This window comes from Musa acuminata, chromosome BXJ1-3 (genome assembly GCF_036884655.1).
Source record: "Musa acuminata AAA Group cultivar baxijiao chromosome BXJ1-3, Cavendish_Baxijiao_AAA, whole genome shotgun sequence".
Classification (NCBI taxonomy): domain Eukaryota; kingdom Viridiplantae; phylum Streptophyta; class Magnoliopsida; order Zingiberales; family Musaceae; genus Musa; species Musa acuminata.
In genome coordinates, this window is record NC_088329.1 from 14,240,392 (window position 1) to 14,261,946 (window position 21,555).

Here is a 21,555-nt window from a genome sequence, read left to right on the forward strand (position 1 = left end):
CAATACGATACAAATATAATCCTTCACAAATGTATTCAGATTTGAAAGGAAATGAAAGCAAGAGCATACAAAGATTCCAAACAATCATATATAGCTCAATTCAAATAAGAAGGTTAGATGAAATCAATTTCTAAAGGAATGAAACCAGAATATGCGAAATCGACCAAAGCTCGATTTCTAGCAGAATTCAAGAGGCACATTGAACAAATGATTCAAACTATCAATTGTGCTCTAATATACTTAAGAAAGCTGTTATGGAAAGATATTTCCATCTATTTTCAGATAAAATAAGTCTTGTATGAATCGAAGTTTCCAACAAAGAGTTACAATAGATTTAGTAACCCAAGATCAAAGAACAAATCTCAATTTTACAGAATTCATAGGGTCGGTTTCAACAGAAAACTGGGCAGGCGTTTGGACTCTAAATCTTTCAATCCAAGTATCAAAGAAAGATCTACGAGTCTAGTTTCCAATGAAATAAGCTTTGAATAAATCAACGTTTGCAACAGGGACTTATAAGCAGTTCAGTATCAAAAGGTTAGAAATTACGATCCTTGTTTTGCAGAATCTATAGGCTCATTTGAAACAGAAGTATGGGCAGGCAAACTTACTCCGAATTCTTAAAATAAGCTATCAAAAGAAAGGTTTATGAGTCTATATTCTGATCAAATAAGTTTTGTCCAAATCAGAGATCGATACATAAAGTGATAACCATAACAAGGTAGAAAGGTCAGAATCTCAAAAGTTGCATAGATTCGAATTGTTACGTCTAAATAGGAGATATATCAAATGCAAGGCTAGAACAATTCAAAGTTTCTCATATTCAAAGCAAATGTAGAGATAAAATTACAATAAGGAAAGATCAAGACACTTGCAATAGGAAAGATTAGAAAGCTTGCAATAGGAAGGATCGGAACACTTGCAATACGAAAGATTAGAAAGCTTACAATAGGGAGAATCAGAACACTTGCCTTTTAAAGATTTTGATCCGAAGGTCCAAAGAAGGTGTCAACCCAAATCCTTCTACTTTTCCTCCGTGTCCTCTCCTTATTTCGTTTTCTACGTGTCTTCTCTTTTTTCCTTCACAACTGCAGCTCATGCAGAACATAGAGGCATAGTCACCTGCTCTCTTTTACTCTCATTCCTTCATTTTCTTTCCCAAACGTAGCTGCCACAGCCACCGCCGCTGCCACTGCCACAATAGCAGCCCCTTCCACCACACTGCCTTCTTCCTCTCCTTCTTTCGCAGACACAGCTGCTGCATAGGCAGTCGCTGCCGCCGCGATCGCAATCCCGTCCACAGCCCCTTTTCCCACCTTTCCTTTCTTTTCTTTCCTAGCTGCAACTGCCGCAGTCGCAGTCGCAGCCATGGCCGCAGCCTCTTCTTCCTCCCTTGCTTATCTTCCTCTCCTTCTCTTCCAACTGCAGCTGTCATCGCCGCAGCCGCAGCCCCTTCTTCCCCTTCTCTTCTTCCTCTCCTTCCCTTCTTCCTTCCTCTTCCTCTTTCCCTGCCATAGCTATAGCTGCCACAGCTGCAGCCGCAGCTGCTTCTTTCCCTTCTCCTCTTCCTTCTCCTTCCTTTCTTCTTCTTTTCTTCTTCCTCACCTTCTCTTCCAACTGCAGCTGCCACCGCCACAACCGCAGCTCCTCCTTTCCCTTCTCTTCTTCCCCTCTTCTTCTTCCCTCCTCCCCCCCCGGCGTCACACACACCCTCTCCTTTGTTTCCTCTGCAGGAAACAAAGGTATCACAACCTCTTCTCCTACTTCCTCTTCTTCTTCTCTTCCTCTTCTTCTTCTTCTCCTCTTCGAACGCCCCGCACCTCTCCTTTGTTTCCACCTGCAGGAAACAGAGGTGCTGTAGCCCTAGCTGCTGCCACCTCTCGCTCCTCTCCCTCTTCCCTCTCTTTTCCCTCTTCTTCTCCTTCTTCCTTCTCCTTCCTTTCTTCTTCTTCTCTTCTTCCTCACCTTCTCTTCCTTTTCTTCTCTTCCAGCTGTAGCTGCCACCGCCGCAGCCGCAACTCCTCCTTTCCCTTCTCTTCTTCTCCTCTTCTTCTTCCCTCCTCCTCCCCGGCGTCACACACACCCTCTCCTCTGTTTCCTCTGCAGGAAACAGAGGTATCACAACCTCTTCTCCTACTTCCTCTTCTTCTTCTCTTCCTCTTCTTCTTCTTCTCCTCTTCGAACGCCCCACACCTCTCCTCTGTTTCCACCTGCAGGAAACAGAGGTGCTACAGCCCTAGCTGCTGCCACCTCTCGCTCCTCTTCCTCTTCCCTCTCTTTTCCCTCTTCTTCTCCTTCTCTTATTCTCCTCTTCCCTTTTCCTCCCCAACGCCACACACTTCCTCGCTGCAGCCTTGCCGTCGCTATCCTCCTCTCTTCTTCTTCTTCTTCTTCTTCTTCTTCTCCCCACGCCCCACCGCTCCTCTCTCTGTTTCTCGAGAAATAGAGAGAGTGGGAGGCGGTAGGATAAAACCAAAATTTTTGGTTTTTTTTTTATAACTTAACAGTTTAGTCCTTAAAATTTTTATATTTATATATAGGTCTTCCGTTTATATATAAATTCTTATTAATAAATTTTCAAAAGTGAGAGATATTACAGAAGCCTCATCGAAGAAGGCTTTGAAAGTGGATGTAGGTCATTTGACTGAACCACTATACATCGTGGTGTTCCTTGAATGTGTGAGTATTTAAATTTTTGAATCATTTCTCTACTTAGCTGCAAATTGTTCGGTTTTCATCTCCCTACTCTTGACTACCTTTACTCGAGCTATTTTAGCTAAGTCAGCCTTCGTCAAATCGAAATCTCTACACATTTACGAAATCAATTTCAAACTTATGAGTTTTAATCCACTGCACTATTTCACCCCCCACCCCCCTCTTAGTGCCGCTCCAATCCTAACATCAACTACCTTTTTACACTCTTTCTCTATTTCACGGGTTTAGGAGACAACCCTTATAAGCCTCCCTTTCTTAGACCTCACTTCTCCCCTTAGATGAACTTTTAAAAACTAGGAAAAAGTGATCCTAAATCCTAAGAGAGTTTCTCAATTTTTTTCAAGTATTCTTTCCCCTTTTTCAACTCAATTTCATGCTCAATTCTTTCTTCTTCATGCAGGAATAGCTAACGTATTTATAGACCCCAAATGGCTTCAAAATTAGAGCCAAACAAGGTCTTATCTCGGGTTTCCCGGGTCCTAGTGGTACCATAGCCTGTGTTGGACAGTACCACCACCTGCAGTACTGACACTAAATGGTACCACTACTTGACATACTGACACTAGGTGGTACCACCGCCCAATCTGGTGGTATCACTACTTGACACAGTCTTGAAGACTATGTTTGGGCGGTACCATCGCTTGACACAGTCTTGAAGACTGTGTTTGGGTGATACAACCACTAGATCTTACTTTAAGACACTGAATGAGCCAAATAATAGGCTCAATTTAGCTCTGATTTAGGCCCAATTGGTCCCTAATTGAGTTAGCATTGTTTCACTCCATTATCGACTCAATTAGACCTAAACTAACTCAATTTAGACACATAATTACATGCATTAATCCTATGTTGTCTCGCAAGTCATTGGTTTATCCGGCGCTTCGACCAATCCTTCGGTGCATCATCCTCTCCTTCGACGTATTACCCAATCGGCATGTTAACTCCTGCAACTTCCGATCTCCTTGGCGCAATGTCCAATCCTTTGGCCCGATGCTCGAACTCATGGTATGAAGCTTTCTGCCGATACATCGACCGATCCTACAGCCCGACGTCTAATATTCTGACATGTTCCACTTTGGCCTAACGTTCGATTCCTCTTGCTTTAATTGATTTGTCTTTTCTTATCAACGTTAGTCCTATGTCCCTTAAACGCATATTAGATCATAACTTTATCAATTGGTTTCATTACCAAAATCTGATATTAAACAATCTCCCTCTTTTTAATGATGATAACTAATTAATAATGAAATTTAACTAAACTCTCTCTATCAATATGTCATAATTAAGATGAACCTTGAATTCAAATTGAATTCAAGTCTAAACAAATTTAATCATGAATATTTCATTATTGCATGCATCATTATCATAAGTTAAAGTATTGCATGCATAATACTAAATCATCATGTATATTTTAAAATATAAAATCATCATTATATGTATGATTCCAAATCATCATTCATAATTTCAAAATATTACATCATACCATGCATGATCATCATACCTTCTCCCCCTTTGTCATCAACAAAAAGGAGAAGTGCAATTAGCAAAATTTTGAATTATTCAAGCTAGTAAGATAGAAAGTTTTGCATCATTTTAGAACATGCAAGCTAGCAAGTTTTAGATATATACAAGTTTAGCATATTTGCTTTTCTTTACGATATTCAAGTTAGCAAGTTTTTGAAAAAGAATGCAAGATAGTAAATTGCAAGTTTTACATCATTTTAGAACATGTAAGCTAACAAGTTTTTTGAGATGTTAAAGTTAGAACATGCATGTGAGTATTACCTCTCTTGATATGTGCAAGTTTTGCTACTCCCCCTTTGTCATTATAAAAAAGAATAGATAGTTACAATAGTGCAAAACTTTTCCCATTATATCATTTTTCAAATCATCACATGAAATATATCAAGAAAAATTAACTTGGTAATGAGATAGATAATTCATGAAAACAAATTTTAAGTTATGAATATCAAGAGATAATTTATGATTATTTTGGATAGCGAAAAGAAGAATCATATTAAACAATCTTGACTCATAAGAATCTCAAGTTATTATTATCAAAAAATCAACATCATGATTTGGAAAAAACTCCTCTTTTGTAAAAAGCAAAAAGAATCATAGGAGAAACAAAAAAAATATCTTGAATCATAAGAAATCTCAAGTTGTCAAGATCATGATTTATATATTCAAAAAAAATCTCAAGTTATAATTCAAAAAATCATGATTCATAAAAAAAAATCCTCTTAAATAATATGAGAACACATAATAAGATATATTAATTAATAAAAGATTTCAAGTTATAATTCTAAGGAATCAAAATCATGATATAGGTAAAAACTCATTCAAATTCAAATAATCAAAATCACTTTCAAGAGATTCAAAATGACATAAATAGATTTATTAGTTTTTTAGGATCTCTTGTTGAAAATTTAATAAGATTTTTAACAAGAAAAATAATGTATTCCTCTATGTGATTAATTTCATACAATCATGTCATTGTTTTCTAAGCCAAAACCATGTATTATCGTTTAAACTCGAAAAACAAGCATCATCATTAACAATCATAATACTATGACATATTAAAATATCTTCAAATAAAAGATTCAAGTTGTTAATAATCATTTTAATTTCAATGATCTTTCTTTTGTTATTATTTGTTGTAATAATATATTTTCCTTTTTAAGTGAAAGAAAAAATCTTGATTCATAGAAAACTTTCAAGTTATAATCAAAAGAATAATCATGATTCGTTTGGATGAATATTCTCTTAAAAGAGTGAATCATACGAGAATCAAGAATAATGTTTCATATAAAATACATCTTAAGTTGGATATATCATCTTATTATTAAAATGAATCATATGAAAAGAAATCCAAAATCATCATCAAAATTATTTTTCAAAAAATTTAAAGAAAGCAATAAAGATAGATTCCTATAAGATTAAAAATAGCTCAAGTTCTTTTAGTTCCAAATTTTATGATTGATTTCATGCTCTAGTCTTTCATACCATGCAACATTATTTATAATTTAAAAGTAATTTAGAACTCATCAAGATACACATTATTGTTTCTTAAAACATACATAGAATTAATCTTATTAGGTGTATAAACATTAGATTTAAATCTAATATTTTGTTCCTTTATCATAAGACATACAATTTTCATGATCAATTTTTTTAAATAATTTATATATAATTTTTTTTACTAATTTAAAAATAACTCATGAAATGCATCAAATAATTTCAAAATAAGGTAAATACATTTCGGGTGAGTTACATACCTCATTGTGAAAGGCCACCTTGTCTTTGTTGATTTGCTCTTCATCTTCAGATGCGCTCGATTTATCCTTGAGTGCTTCCTTCTTCTTTAACAACTTCTTCTTCAGTTTTATATACTAATCTTCAGAGTGTCTGTTAGAACCCTTGCAGATTCTAAACTTGGGGTTGATCTCTTTAGGGGATCGGCCTCCTTGGAACTCTATAGGGGTTCCTCCCTCCAAGTTGCTGCTCAAAGGCTGCAGAAAAGATTCATCTATTGCTTATGAAAAGAGGTGGAATACATTACTATTTATAGGGCTTCTAAACCCTAACTCCTAATAGGACTCTTACTTAAGACTCCTACTTCTAACCAACTCCTAATAGGACTCCTACTCAAGACTCCTACTCAAGACTCCTACTTCTAGCCAACTCCTAATAGGACTCATACTCAAGACTCCTATTCCTTTACAACTCTTTATTCTTCTCTAAGAAATAACCTCCTAACCCTAGCCAGCCACTTCACCTCTTTAATATGGGTCGGCTTAGGTAGGTTTTACATGAATGTCCCTCTCAATTAGAACTCTCCTAGCTAGAGTCCTAACAAACCCGCCCTCTTTAAATCAGCCTTGTCCTCGAGGCTGACGATTCATGAATTTTGGGAATTTGATCTTCAAGTCATCATGTTCTCCCAAGTGGCATCTTCTATTAGTAGGTTTGCCCACTGTATTAGCAATTCAACAGTGGATCGTCGTCGTCGAGTCACGATCCGTCGATCAATAATGGCACTTAGCTGAGTTTGAAGTTCTCCTTGGGTAGTTAAATTTGGTGGGTGGCTTTGGGCTGTCTCCAAGCATCTATTTACAACTTCCGTCTGGCCGTCGGTTTGTGGGTGATATGTCATACTCCTTTTCAATTTAGTACCATGCATATGGAATAACTTTGTCAAAAATCTGCTTGTGAAGATGCAAGTAGAATTTATCATAAGTACAATGCGTCCCTTATAATGTAATTCTTTTGAGTCCCAATTGTAATGAGCCATGGGGCTTGGTGCTTCCTCCAATTTTTTTATAATCTTACTAGTCTATGAATCTTCCTACCATTCCATCTTAATATCCTTAAGAAAGTCGCTGGTCGAAAGTGAAACGGTCGAAACTTCAACTTGCTCAGGTAGCTACGAAAGCGCATCTGCAAGAACATTCTCTTTCCCCTTTTTGTAAGTTATTTCATAATCAAATCCAAGAAGTTTTGTTACCCATTTTTGCTACTCAGGGGATGATATCTTTCGCTCTGAAAAGTACTTGAGGCTTTTATGGTCGGTTTTAATTTGAAATCATCGGCCAATCAAGTAGGGTCTCCACCTCGTTGCTGCGCGCATAATGGCGAGCATCTCCTTATCATATGTTGACTTATTTTGATGGGAGGGAGATAATACCTTGCTAGTGTATGTGAGTGGTCAACCATCTTGCATGAGAATGGCTCCAATTCCGACTCCAAATGCGTCGGCCTCAATAATGAAGGGTCGGTTGAAATCTGGTAGTGTTCGCACCGGCGTCGTCGTCATGGCTACCTTAAGTTTGTCGAAGGCAGCGGAGGCTCTGTCCGACTATTGGAAGACATCTTTTTTCAGTAAGGAAGTAAGTGGTGCACTGATCTCTCCATAATTTTTCATGAACTTGCAGTAGTAGCCTGTTAAACCCAGAAAGCCATGTAGCAATTTTATGTTCCTCGGGGTCAGCTAGTTTTGCATTGCTCCAATTTTGAAGGGCTCTACTACCACACCTTCCTCCAATATGATATGCCCAAGATATTTCACCTTCTTTTGAAGAAAGAAAAAATTCATAGTGGTTGTTGTGTGTTCAAAAGGTGGTTTTCGGTATGTCTTCTTCGCATACTCGTATTTGATGATACCTGGATCGAAGGTCCAGCTTTGTGAAGATTTGTGCTCCCTTTCATCTAGCAACTTATCTACTACTGGAACAGGGTATTTATCTTTGATGGTTATACCATTGAGAGCTCGGTAATCAACACATAATCGCCATATTCCATCCTTCTTTCGTATGAGGAGCATCAGTGAAGAGTAGGGGCTGCAACATGGCCGAATAACTCCTGTTTTGAGCATCTCTTTTACAATCCTTTTTATTTCATCCTTCTGGAGATGTGGATACTGATATGGCTGAGCATTTGCTGGAGATTTGCCTGGAAGAATCGTTATACAATGATCATGTCGACGGGTAAGAGGTAGGTTGCCCGGTTTATCAAATATATCTGAAAATTTAGCAAGCAAAGGAAGTAGATTTGGATCTTCAAATTTTGTTAGCTCTCCCTTAGTTTTCTGCTCAAGTTGTACCAAAAAGCCGCTGCATGCTTTATGCAAAACCTTCTCCATTTGTTGTGTGCAAATCGTTGTTACGTCGCCCCCACATTTCCTGTTCAGTATTACCTGTTTCTCCTTACTGTAAAATTTCATAATTAGTTGCATAAAATTCCAAGAAATATCACCTAATGTCATCAACCATTTAATTATGAGCATTGTCTCATGATCATCAAGAGGGAGAATGAAGAAATATGCAATTATCTCTTGGTAAGGCCTCATGATCAGCAACAGTTTCACTTGCGGGCGCCTACGATCATACTTCAAAATCCAACCATCGGCGGCCTTAACATCAAACCTACTGCAATTCTCGATAGATAAAGCTATCTAGATAGCAACCATACTGTTTAGAAAGTTATTAGTACTGCCCATGTCGATGAGAACAGTGATCGGTTGTTGTTTGAGAAGGCCTCCAACTTTCATCGTTTGTGGGTTTGAGTAGCCGGCTAGTGCATGTACTGTAACTTCGGTCGGTTGTGGCTCTTTTTCTGCATCTTCTTCTTCATGTTCAAGGCTCTCTTATGGATATTCAATGATCTCTTCTTCTATTTGTTCAATCATAAGAAGTCTCCCTTTACTACAGCGATGCTCACGGCTCCACGGCTCGTCGTAATGCCAACATAACCCCTTCGTATATCGCTCCCGAAGCTCTTCTCTTGTTAACCTCTTTGGTGTAGGGACTCGGCCAATAGTAGGGGGGGCTGAGGGCTTCAATATTACTAGTTAAGGAGTGACCCAAGTCCTCCGAGCTTCATGGTTCAGTTGCTCCTCTTGATGTCGTGCGAATGAGATGGCTACCATAAGCGTGTACGGTTGTCGTGCTTTAACTTCTCCTCGGATCTCCGGCTTCAAGCCCTCAATGAAGGTTCTCAATAGCTATTTTTGAGACCAATTACGAGTTTGATTAGATAACCTTTCAGACCTGGTTTGGTACTCCTGAATGGTAGAGGTTTGTCGGATCTTTGCTAGTTGTCCGTCAATATTCTCGTAATCGGTTGGTTTGAAGTGGATCAGCAGTCCTTCTTTGAATTGTCGCCATGAAAGGACTCCATAAGTATGTTCAAACTAGTCAAACCACTATATAGCATCCCCTTCAAGATGTACAGCTACAATTTTCACCATAGATGCTTCCACGGTTTTATGGTACCGAAAATATCGCTCCGCGCGTGAGATCCAACCAATCAGGTCTCCTTCTTCCCATCTAGAGAAGTCCACTCTCATGCATGGATAGTTGGGGTTGGTCATAGAGCTTTCCCTCTCTTGGAAGTCATATCTTCGGGCTTGGTGCAATTGGGCAAAGCTCTCTCCTTGATGTGATTTCTTCGGGTTTAGTGGTCGGCCCAATCTGATTTCGGTAAAGAGCGTCCGAATCTTATCCTCCATTCGCGCCTCGAAGGCTTCAAATTTAGCATTGATTACCTCCTCAGATGCCATAGTATATGCCGTCAAATCTGTGATGTTAAGATCTCTCTTTTGTTGTCGGGTTAAAGGCATGTATTGGTTGAGAGAGGTGATGGTCGAAAGGGTTGGTAGATTGGTGGATGTAGGCTACGGTTTAGGCTTGTTTTGTGGCTATTTTGGGTGCAGTTTGAGGGTGTAGTTTGGTGGAGTTTTAGGGCTATAGATGAAAGTTTTGGATCTGTGGTAGATGGTAGCAAAAGTTTGATAGAAATAAGTGGAAGTTGCAGCAAGTATGTGCTGTCTTGTAAGAGTAGAATTGTCGTCGAAGAAACAACGGTTTCTCAACGTAATTTCCACCAAAAACTTGAGAGAATTGAGGAGGGAATTGATAGCAAAATCACAGTTTATATGACAGCAAGAATATCTAATTTAATCAAGAAAATTTCGGCAGTATAACAGCAAGAAAATTGGTGCAATTTGCGATTGCAGAATTCTCATCGAGAAATTTCAACGGGTTACGACGAAAATTTACAGCAACACAAAATTGTTTTTAGAGATGAATTTCTTAATAGATCAATCATAGATGGAAGCCAAGATGATCTATGAAGTGTATAAGAAATTTCATTCAAAAAAGATTGTAAATAGATGGGTTAAGGCAACAATATGCGGCTGAAATTTTCTGCGGCACATATTTTTAAGTATAGCAGATTGGACGTAAAAGATCCGTGGTTTATATTGAGAATTTTTTGATGAAACCAAAGAGAATTCTACTGTTAGGAAGTGTCAAAGCTATCATAAAAATTTCGTAGAGATTTGGATAGAAACAACATAGTATCAAGATCAAATAAACAGTGCTATGCGGCTGAAATTTTACAGTGCAGATTTTCAAGTATAGCAGATTAGACGTAGAATATCAATGGTTTATATTGAGAATTTTTTGACAAAACCAAAGGAAATCTGCTGTTAGAAAATGTCAAAGATGTCTTAAAAATTTCGTAGAGATTTGGATAGAAAAAACACAGTAGCAAGGTCAAACAGACGGTGCTATACGGTTGGAATTCTGCAATGTATCTTTCGTCGTAGAGATGAAAACTTTATGACGAAAAGTTTATGCAGCAATATAGGAATAATTTTTTTGGGATTTTCAAATAAGGATAACTAAATTGCAGCAGTAGTAAGGTAGAAAACCAGAACCTGTTGCAATTCATAGGGAGATCAAAGGATGATCCGTGGTGGTGGAGATGACGGCGGAATTTGGCAACGATCTCTTAAGCAATTGTGGGAATTGCTTTAGGCGGTTGTGGAGGGTTGATGGATGGCTGTGGAAGGGCAGCGAGACGCCAAGAACGCTGCTCTGATACCAGGTGTTAGAACCCTTGCAGATTCTAAACTTGGGGTTGATCTCTTTAGGGGATCGGCCTCCTTAGAACTCTATAGGGGTTCCTCCCTCCAAGTTGCTGCTCAAAGGCTGCAGAAAAGATTCATCTATTGCTTATGAAAAGAGGTGAAATAAATGACTATTTATAGGGCTTCTAAACCCTAACTCCTAATAGGACTCTTACTTAAGACTCCTACTTCTAACCAACTCCTAATAGGACTCCTACTCAAGACTCCTACTTCTAGCTAACTCCTAATAGGACTCCTACTTAAGACTCCTATTCCTTTACAACTCCTTATTCTTCTCTAAGAAATAACCTCCTAACCCTAGCCGGCCACTTCACCTCTTTAATAGGGGTCGGCTTAGGTAGGTTTTACATAAATGTCCCTCTCAATTAGGACTCTCCTAGCTAGAGTCCTAACAGTGTCCCGGCTTCTTGCATTCATAGCAAATAGTTGTGTTCTTTTTAAGTTTATTTTTATTCTTTGATTTTTTATTCATAAACTTTTTAAGTTTTATTGTTAAGAGTTCAAAATCATTATCACTTGAGCTTTCGCTCGAGTGGTCTTCTAAAGTTTAAGTGTCAAATCCTTCACGTTATTTGGAAGGTTATTCTCATATTTATTAAGTTCATTATGTACCTTGCACGTCATTTCATAGGTCATTAATGAACAAATAAGTTCTTCAAGTAGAAAACTATTGAAGTTCTTTGCCTCTTATATGACAATTACTTTTTAATCTCAGTTTTTAGGAAGAGAACGTAAAACTTTATTCACAAGTTCAAGATTCAAAAAACTTTTACCAAGTGCATTTAAACCATTGATGACATCCATAAAATGAGTATACATATCTTCAATGGTTTTGCTTGGTTTCATATGAAACAATTCAAAATCATACATCAAAAGATTGACTTTAGACTCTTTAACTCTATTCATACCTTCGTATGTGATTTTAAGAGTATGTCAAATCTCATAAGTCATTTCATAAATAGAAATTCAATTGAATTTATTTTTATTCAAAGCACAAAATAAAGCATTCATAGCTTTGGCATTCAAAGAGAAAATCTTTTTTTCCAAATTATTTCATTCATTCATTAGTTTGGAAGACTTCTTAAAACCAAATGTGACTATATTCCATAGATAGAGATTCATAGAAAGTAAGAAAACTCTCATTCAAGTTTTTCAATATGTATAGTCTGTCCCATTGAACATAAGAGGATGAATGATAGAGTGACCCTCTTGAAAGCCAAAAAGAGCCATTTCTCTTAGGTGTTAAACCAAAAAAGAAAAACTGTGGCTCTGATACCAATTGTTAGGATCGAGTTGGCACTAAGAGGGGGGGGGGTGAATTAGTGCAACGATAAAAATTATGTTGATTTGAAAAGTTTCGTTCGACAAAATTGTTTTGTCAAAGTCCATATCAGAAAGTAATGAAAGTAATGACTTAGAGTAAATATAAAATATAAAGTATAGATAAGTAATGGAAGAAAGCAATAAAAAAAGAACATATCAGATTTATAGTGGTTCAGTCATCGTGACCTACATCTACTTCCTATTCCTCTTCCGTCGAGGCCACTGACATCCACTAACGATCTTTTTTCAATGGGCGGAGATCAACTACTCTTTTATAGTAATGAGGTGGAGACCCTACCTGATCAGCCGGCGATTTCAAATTAAAACTGACCATAAAAGCCTCAAGTACTTTTTAGAGCAAAAGATATCATCCCCTGAGCAGCAAAAATGGGTAACCAAACTTCTTGGATTTGATTATAAAATTATTTATAAAAAGGGGAAAGAAAACATTGTTGCAGATGCACTCTCACGGCTACCTGAACAAGCTAAGGTTTCAGCCATCTCCCTTTCTACCACCGGTCTCCTCGAGGACATTAGGGAGTTTTTGATGTTTGGTCAAGGGCATCAGCACTGCTTATTCAATGCAACTTTCAATGACGCTGGCTCGAGGTAGTGTTGAGGGCATGGCTAGGAGGCAGTAATGGTGGTGGCATGGTTGGGAGTAGCTACCAAAGCTACCGTCAAGGATGGGAGGTTGCTGTCGAGGTTGGGAGGCTACCACTGAAGGCTACTGTTGTCGAGGCTAGGAGGCACCGTGGGATAAGACGTTGGGAGTAGCGTTGCTAAGGGCTAGGAGCAGCGATGGCCAATGCTCTATTTCTATTGCACCGAGGGCTAAGACACTGGCGATGCCAAGGGATCACGAGTGGTTGAGGGTGAGGCTGCAACAGCTACTATCGATGTCAATATTGAAGGAAGAAGGAAGCAATGATAATCGGCGGTTGCGACAGAAGGTGTGAGGAGGCGGTTGGGGGTGTTTTTTGCCTTGTTTCTGCATGGGGTGAGAGTGTCAAGGGATCACGAGTAGCCAAAGGCTGAGGCTACAGGGGATGTTGTCGATGCTGGTGGAGAAGAGGAGGAGGGAAGGTTGCTACCGTCCTGTTTCGATCGGTACAAGGAGGGAAGGTTGCTACCCTATTTTTGTCGCTGCATGGGGTGAGAGCACCAAGGGATCACGAGCGGCTAGGAGCTGTGGCTACGGGGGCTGTTGTTGATGCTGGTGGAGAAGAGAAAGAAAGCAACGATGATGGGCATGGGGAGTTGCCCTATTTCGGTCGCTACGTAGAGGGAAGGTTGTTATCGAGGTCGAGAGACAACAGTGGTGGCACGGCTGGGAGCAGCATCACTAAGGGCTGGGAGCAATGAAGGATCATCGAGGCTAGGAGTGATGAGGGGGTTGGTCCGTTGGTTGGGAAACAGCGACAGTGGCCCTTTCTTGCTCGAGCAAGATGGGGTGTGGCCACTTAGGCATGGCTGTCGACTTCATTTTTTTTTCTTTTAGTTGATAATGGCTGCGACGATGAAGTGATGTGAGAAATTACAACAGAAATGCCAAGGATTAATGCTCTGATACTAAATGATAAGACCCTAAAATTTTATCATAGAAGAAGAGAAAGAAAATGGATGATCACTTCGAAATGATCGGCCTCCTAGGGTTTGCCAAAAGCTGAAATAATATTTCATAGATGATGAAAAGAAATAGGTACATCCAAATTTATAGAGTTTCACTCTTGAATCCATCATGACTTGGACTTTTAATAAATAAATAAATCTCAAATAAGCTCCTACCTGATTCTTACTAGACAAACTCAATAAAATATTATTCAAAACTCAAAAAATAAAAAGGATCCTAATACAATATCAATAGAAATAACTATTCCTATAAAATGAGATAAAAGCTATTTAAACTTTGGGACTCATCAAGATAGACATCATAGTTGACTGACTTGAGAATAGACAACAATATGAAATGAAGAACAAATACATGATATTGATAGATAAGCTAACAGTCAAATGTTTCTTGGTCTATGCTTTTGTCCCACTGAAGTAGCAGATGGATTGGAATATGTCTTTGATAACTCTCTATGCATTCATGTTGGTCAAAAGCAAAGCAGTCCTTGATACCAAGCTCACGAAGAGAAGGCAAAAACACAGTCATCGGCACCACACCATTCTTCCAATCCTGACATTGTTTTGATATGGTATATTTTGGCGGCCTTGACACGTCACCCCTGACACCACACGCCAAATCGGAGCCCTATGCCACATGTCCCATCCCGGGAGCTCGGGGCGGTGCTGTCTGACGCCGCTCTGCACGTCCTGGAACGATGGCCGGTCAGAAGGGTCGTCCCATCCCGAGTTTCCTGGGTCATAGTAGTACCATCGCTTGTGTTATGCGGTACCACCACCTGCAAAATTAACATTGGACGGTACCACCGCTCAGTCTAGCGATACTACCGCTTGACATACTAACACTGGGCGATACCATTACCTGACATAGTCTTGAAGATTATGTTTGGGTGGTACCATCGCCAGACCCTACTATAGGACACTGAATGTGCCAAATAACAGACTCAATTCAGCTCTGATTCAAGCCCAATTAGCCCATAATTGAGTTAACATTGTTTTACCCCAATACCAACTCAATTAGACCTAAACTAACTCGATCTAGAGACACAATTATAAGCATGAATCTTATATTATCCAGCATGTCATTAGTTCATTAAGCGATTCGTCCGATCCTTCGGCGCATCATCCTCTCCTTCGACGAATTACCCAATCGACATGTTGACTCCCGCAACTTTCGATCTCGTTGGCACAATGTCCGATCCTTTGGTTAATGCCCAAACTCATGGCATGAAACCTTTTGCCGATACATCGATCGATCCTATGACCCGACGTTCAATATTCTAACATGTTCCACTTCGGCCCAATGTTCGATTCCTCCTATTTTAATTGATTTATTTTTTCTGATCGAAGTTAGTCTTGCGTCACTTAAACACATATTATATCATAACATTATCAATTGATTTCATCATCAAAATATGAGATTTAAATAAAATCTATCTTTTCCATGAATAAAATCAATACTTTTCACTTCCTATTTCTTAATTCAACATATATTATCAAAACTAAAATTGATCAACATGATAAAATATATCCAATTTGTCTCAATTTTTTAGTATTTTTATAGGTTAAATTTTAAAAAAAGCTCAGTTGAGTGGAGAATAATTTTATTAAGAATAGAAAATATTTGTATCTTGTATTTGGATTCAATTGGAAGATGAAAAATATTTACAATCCATGATATATTTTTTATTTTACTTTGAGGACATAAATTGTTGGTATCTGTTCATGTAAAAAACTAAATCAAGGTTGTATCCGACAACACGTCTCCAACCATAAAATCAGTTATATATATATAATTATAGATAATAAATATTTACAAATAACTTACGAGTTCAAGTTGAATACCATTAGTTTAGAATGAAAAAAAAATTGACGAGGTCAATTTTGTAACTATCGATTTAGTGGAAGAATAATCATCGTGATAATAAGCACCTCAGTAGATTTTGTTTAAACTCCATACGTTGAATGTCGGTTGATAAAAGCAATAATCATATTAAACAGCAGTTATATTAAGAGAATTCGAGGTATATTGACTCTATATAAAAATATACCCGGAGCAGAACCCAATTCATGTCAGTGGCATTATCGTGAATCAGGGCCCCTGCAGTCAGCCGTCAACTTCCAAGAAGATGCCACGTCACGTTGGTTCACGCGCACTACGCCACCGTGGGACTTTCTCTTGCTTCGCGTCTACCCCCGGATCGATAGCCGTAATCGTGCACCTTCGGGCTTGCACCGACATCGCCGTCACCCCTCGTTCGCCGTCGCGGTCCCCGCCACAGGTCCACTAACATGTTCCCGCGAGACATCTAAGCCGTCAGCTTCCGATTCAAAAAGGACTCCTCAAAAGGATTCAACACATGTCGGTCCCACTCGCCTGCGGTCCGTTTTCAAATTGAAGCATAACGACGGTCGGATCGCCAATCGAGCCCGTTCCAACCGTTCGATCTGCGGGCCCCGTCCGACGTACGTCCATAAATCACCTAATCAAGGCTTCTCCACTGGTGCGGGCAACACCGAATCCGTCTCATCCTTCCGTTCCACTCCCACTCTGTTTCCTCTGCCTCCGCTGCCTCTTTGATGAGGAAGAGCTATCTTTTCTCGCTTCTGCTTCAAGAGGAGTACTCGCTGCTCTCCTTGTCGCCCTTTTTTGCTCTTTCTTGAAGAACAAGGAGGGGGACTCAGACGTCTCCGCCGACACCGCCAAAGCTGCCTTTTTTAGCGACCGGGCTGCATTCTCATCAACAACAACCAAACGCTCTACTGAAATGTGCGGTTTCCTCCTCCCGCTCGTTATAATTCTTGTTTTTAGCCGACCGGGCTGCATTCTCATCAACAGCCGGCGGAACGTCGACTTTGACTCCGACGGCTTGGTGCTTGGTGCCGGATTTGTCGCCCATTGAGTCGGTGGCCTTCGGAAGGTTTTCGAACCTCGTAAGTGCTTTATTGTCAATTGGGTTCGAGACTCGTCGCTTTCCCAAGTCTGTCAGCCGTCGACGTCGAGGAATGAGACATCCCGTCCCACGGCCCTCGTGGATAACATGAAGTGACCATATTACCCCTCAAGAACGTGCGGTGGCGTCAATTCAATTCCTACGGCGAATATTTACATGGCGTCGTGATGTCTTACTGCCTCCTCCGTTGTTTGCCCAGATCAGAAGGGTCAACAACTTCAGCAGCGACTCATGGTGGAAGAGGCCGTGCCCTTTGCTGCCGAATCGGCGGACCACTGGCTCTCCCGCGCCCGCCTCCTCGCCCCCCTCGCCCTCGAGAAGGCCAGGTCCGCCAAGGGATTCGCCAGGCGGTGGATGTCCATCGTTTCCAAGCTCGAGCGCGTGCCGCCCTGCCTCTCCGACCTCTCCAGCCACCCCTGCTTCGCGCGGGACGCCCTCTGCCGCGAGCTCCTTCAGTCCGTCGCCGCCACCGTCTCCGAGGCTGTCGAATTGGCCGATCGATGTCGCGGCGACGTCAGCGCCTCCGTCGGCAAGTTGAAGATGCAGAGCGACCTCGACGCCCTCTCCGGCAAGCTCGATCTCAATCTCCACGACTGTGGACTCGTCGTCAAGACCGGCGTCCTCGGCGAGATGGCCCTCCCTCCGGTCGCCTCCGCCCGTCCCGGCGAAGCGGAGTACGCTAGCTGGAATTTCCACGAGCTGCTCGCCCGCATCCTGATCGGGCACGCCGATGCCAAGCACCGGGCGTTGGATGGGCTATTGGAGGCGATGAGGGAGGACGAGAAGGGCGTGATGGCTGTCCTGGGACGGAGCAACATCTCCGCCCTCATACAGCTGTTGACAGCAACCTCACCCAAGCTCAGGGAGAAGGCCGCCACTGCAGTTTGCTTGCTTACCGAATCAGGAAACTGCGAGAACCTGTTGGTTTCCGAAGGAGTGCTGCCGCCGCTGATCCGTCTTCTGGAATCCGGGAGCTTAGTAGCAAGAGAGAAGGCAGTCATCTCCCTACAAAGGCTGTCCCTGTCCGCTGACACTGCTCGTTTGATCGCCGGCCATGGTGGAATTCGCCCGCTGATCGGAGTCTGTCAGGTCGGCAGTTCGATCTCTCAGTCGGCTGCTGCTGGCACGCTTAACAACCTTTCTGCTGTGCCCGAAGAGAGGCAGAGTCTTGTGGATGAGGGAATAGTTCGTGTCATGATCAATCTGCTTGATTGCGGCATTGTTTTGGGATCGAAGGAGTATGCAGCTGAGTGTTTGCAGCACTTAACATGCAGCAATGAGAGCTTGAGGAGGACGGTTGTATCCGAAGGAGGGATTCGGAGCCTTCTGACATACCTTGACAGACCCTTACCACAGGAATCAGCAGTCGGTGCATTGAAGAATCTGGTTGGTTCTGTATCCGTGGATAGTCTGATCTCTCTTGGCTTGCTTCCTTGCCTTGTGCATGTGCTGAAAGATGGATCTTTGGGGGCACAGCAGGCAGCCGCGGCTGCCATTTGTAAGTTCTCCAGCTCAGCAGAAACCAAAAGAATTGTTGGAGAATTTGGTTGCATACCCTTGCTTGTGAAGATGCTCGAGGCCAAGAGCAATGGCGCGAGGGAGGTTGCAGCACAAGCAATTGCTAGCTTGATGACATATCCTCAAAATGGTAGGGATGTTAAGAAGGATGATAAGAGTGTGCCAAATCTGGTTCAGTTGCTTGATCCCTGTCCTCAGAACACCGCAAAGAAGTATGCAGTCTCTTGCCTTTTAATTCTGTTGTCGAGCAAAATGTGCAAGAAGATGATGATTTCACATGGTGCAATTGGTTATCTCAAGAAGCTCTCCGATATGGACATTCCAGGCACAAAGAAGTTGCTTGAGCAACTGGAACGAGGCAGATTACGGAGCTTGTTTAGCAGAAAATAGATTGAAATTCTGTCAAACTCTGCCTTTGACCTTGCGTGCCTTATGTTTCACTGTCCCTTTGAAACATAAAACAGGTGAGAAATGGGATTATAAACTCAAATCTAACTCTCGCTTTTTCAGAAATCTGTAAACTGCAACCAATACTTGGCTATTTTGTGTAAATGTTCAAGAAGCTCATGTTGCTTACAAATTTGTGGTTACACTGCATTGTTGTTTGGTGTGTTCGAAAATGCTTTTTCGCTTATGATTTATTTTGATGCTATATTTGAATTTTCTTTTCTAGTCAGCTATTGCGTTTGTCTTGAAACTAAAATCTGATTTTGCAGTTTAGGTGTGTGAATTTATCAGCTCAATGTTCATATTTTCACAATGATAAATTGGTTCCAAGGAGCACATGAAGCACATCAGTGATGGATACCCTGGCACTTGTATTGCTCAAATTTTAATCTTTCCTTGTTGTTATTTTGTATGAATAATTTGGCCTTTAGGTCATACACATCATCCCAAATGGCTGGTCATTGCAATATAATTGGAGTTAGCTGGAGTTGGAAATGAGCGGAGGCTAAATTGGATAACTACACTAGTTTTCAATATGTCAACCAGTGCAAAAATGCTTGTGCACAACAAGGAAATCTTGGCTTGCCAGTGTCACTTATATCAGGTACAATTTTCACCTTATTTAACTGGTTAATACAGTCATTTTTCTCTAGTTACCTTTGGTGGAATGTTCCGAGTCATGCTTATTGCTCATGTACTTGCTTTTACCATACTGCTGATGCGTCTTTCTGTAAATTAGTCAAATCTACAGGTTCATCAGAGTCTCTACATAAACTTATTTTATTCATATATATATATATATATATATATATATATATATATATATATATATATATATAATAACATGTTCATGAAAATGAATTCTTTTGGCTTTTGTGAATCTCATCAGATTGTTGTAGAGTAAATTAATATTCAAATTTGTTTTTCGGAATTTAATGTGTAATTCTTCAAGTTCACTCATTTTTTATTAAGAGTTAGTATAGAACTGGTTGGCTGTCCAAATTGGACAAATTTGACTGTTTTCTGACCATAAGAAATAAGCTGCAATATTTCCCTACATTAATTATTGTGTTATTTAGAAAGTCCTACCATTTGTTGAAACTCGATTTACCATATGTTGACCTAAAGAAATTTGCCACAATTATAAATTCACTGTACTATGTAATCATCATTGTATTCTGTGGCTCTTTTTGTGTTAGGCAGACTACTTCACGTGAGGCTTCTTCCACCTACTACATAAGGGCTTATGCAATATGATCATCTTCTACCTACTACACAAGGCTTCTTGTTTTAGTTGTCTTTTTGCAGACCACTCTACTACATTCAGATTACTCACTCATATCTGCTGTCTATACTACAAAGAAAAAATTATATTGGATGGTATTTAGTTATTTGCTTACTGAGGCTGACACCAAAGTGCTACATCCCTAACTACATCATAGGATGATCCACTGGATTGACAGCAACACACCAAACAGATTGTGTATGCCATCTGGATCTTCATTTCTCATCTTAGATTTGTGTCCCATACATAATTTTATGTGGTTTCTCGTCTTAGGTTAGAGTTATGTGCTTAAAAATGGAATTAATCTTTTTGTGGTATATGAGATGTCTTGTCATGACAGGTTCTGTTGAGCTGTTGCATCGCATCACAGATAATTAGGAATCAACTTACATGCTTACACATATCTTCCTGGCTTTACTGAATCTTTCAAGCTAAGCATTCTTCCTATTTGCTGATGGCTCATCTGAAGTTGATTGATGCCAATCAGAGCTGTTGTATTGCATCACATTTGACTAATGAGGAATCAACTTTCCAATTACGCTTATCTTCTTGGTGAGTTTTATAACAGTTGAGGACATAAGCCACTATCTTCCTGGCTTTACTGATTCTGGCATGCTTCCAAGCTAAGAATTCTTTCTCTTTGCCCATGGCTCTTTGAAGTTGATTGATGTCAATCTTATCGAGAAGGATTAGTTGTCTTCTTCGGTGTTGGTCTCAAGTATGCTTCAAGAAATTTAGTATCTGCAAATCTTCTATATTCTTGGGGGGGCAGAAATTGCAGAAACCTCTCCTTGGCAAGTCTCCCCACCCCAGCTGATTGCTGCTATTTCATCAAGTTTAAATGCTGTGTCTTGTAAGCATCATTAGCAATTTATTTTTCTTTATTTTCCATATATATATTTCATTTCTTCATTAGTTAGTATGGTCCATTTCAAGATAAATGTCATGTAAATATTTTTCTTTATAAGTATTTTCTTCATTAGCATCATTACCAAGTTATTTTTCTTAAGTTTTCATGTATATATTTTGTTTCTTTATTAGTTGGTATGGTGTATTTCAAGATAAAATATTTAATAAATTATGTCTTATTGTTATAAATATGCCATGTATCTCAAGACAATCTAGATGATACGAGAGAGGGGCATAAAGAAAGACACTTTGGATGCTCATGTAGTATTTACTAGTGGAGTTAGAGAGGGTTGAGAAGTAGATGTATAAGTGATGTAACCTGGGTTTGGATATGGGAGTAT

General features: G+C 40.0%; 1 protein-coding gene across 5 annotated transcripts; it reads left to right on the forward strand.

Moving 5' to 3' along the window:
- The first annotated feature begins 16,626 nt into the window (after positions 1-16,626).
- Positions 16,627-21,293, forward strand: LOC103978317 (protein CELLULOSE SYNTHASE INTERACTIVE 3). 5 transcript variants are annotated; one of them, XM_065126698.1, is made up of 3 exons: positions 16,627-19,037; positions 19,290-19,624; positions 20,224-21,293. In XM_065126698.1, the coding sequence occupies exon 1, from the start codon at positions 17,287-17,289 to the stop codon at positions 18,961-18,963; it is 1,677 nt and encodes a 558-aa protein (XP_064982770.1). In that variant the 5' UTR covers positions 16,627-17,286; the 3' UTR covers positions 18,964-19,037; positions 19,290-19,624; positions 20,224-21,293. The 5 variants fall into 5 exon arrangements, with proteins under 5 accessions (XP_064982770.1, XP_064982779.1, XP_064982762.1 ...); XM_065126707.1 differs by having other exon boundaries at positions 20,646-21,293; XM_065126690.1 differs by having other exon boundaries at positions 19,290-21,293.
- Positions 21,294-21,555: the final 262 nt, after the last annotated feature.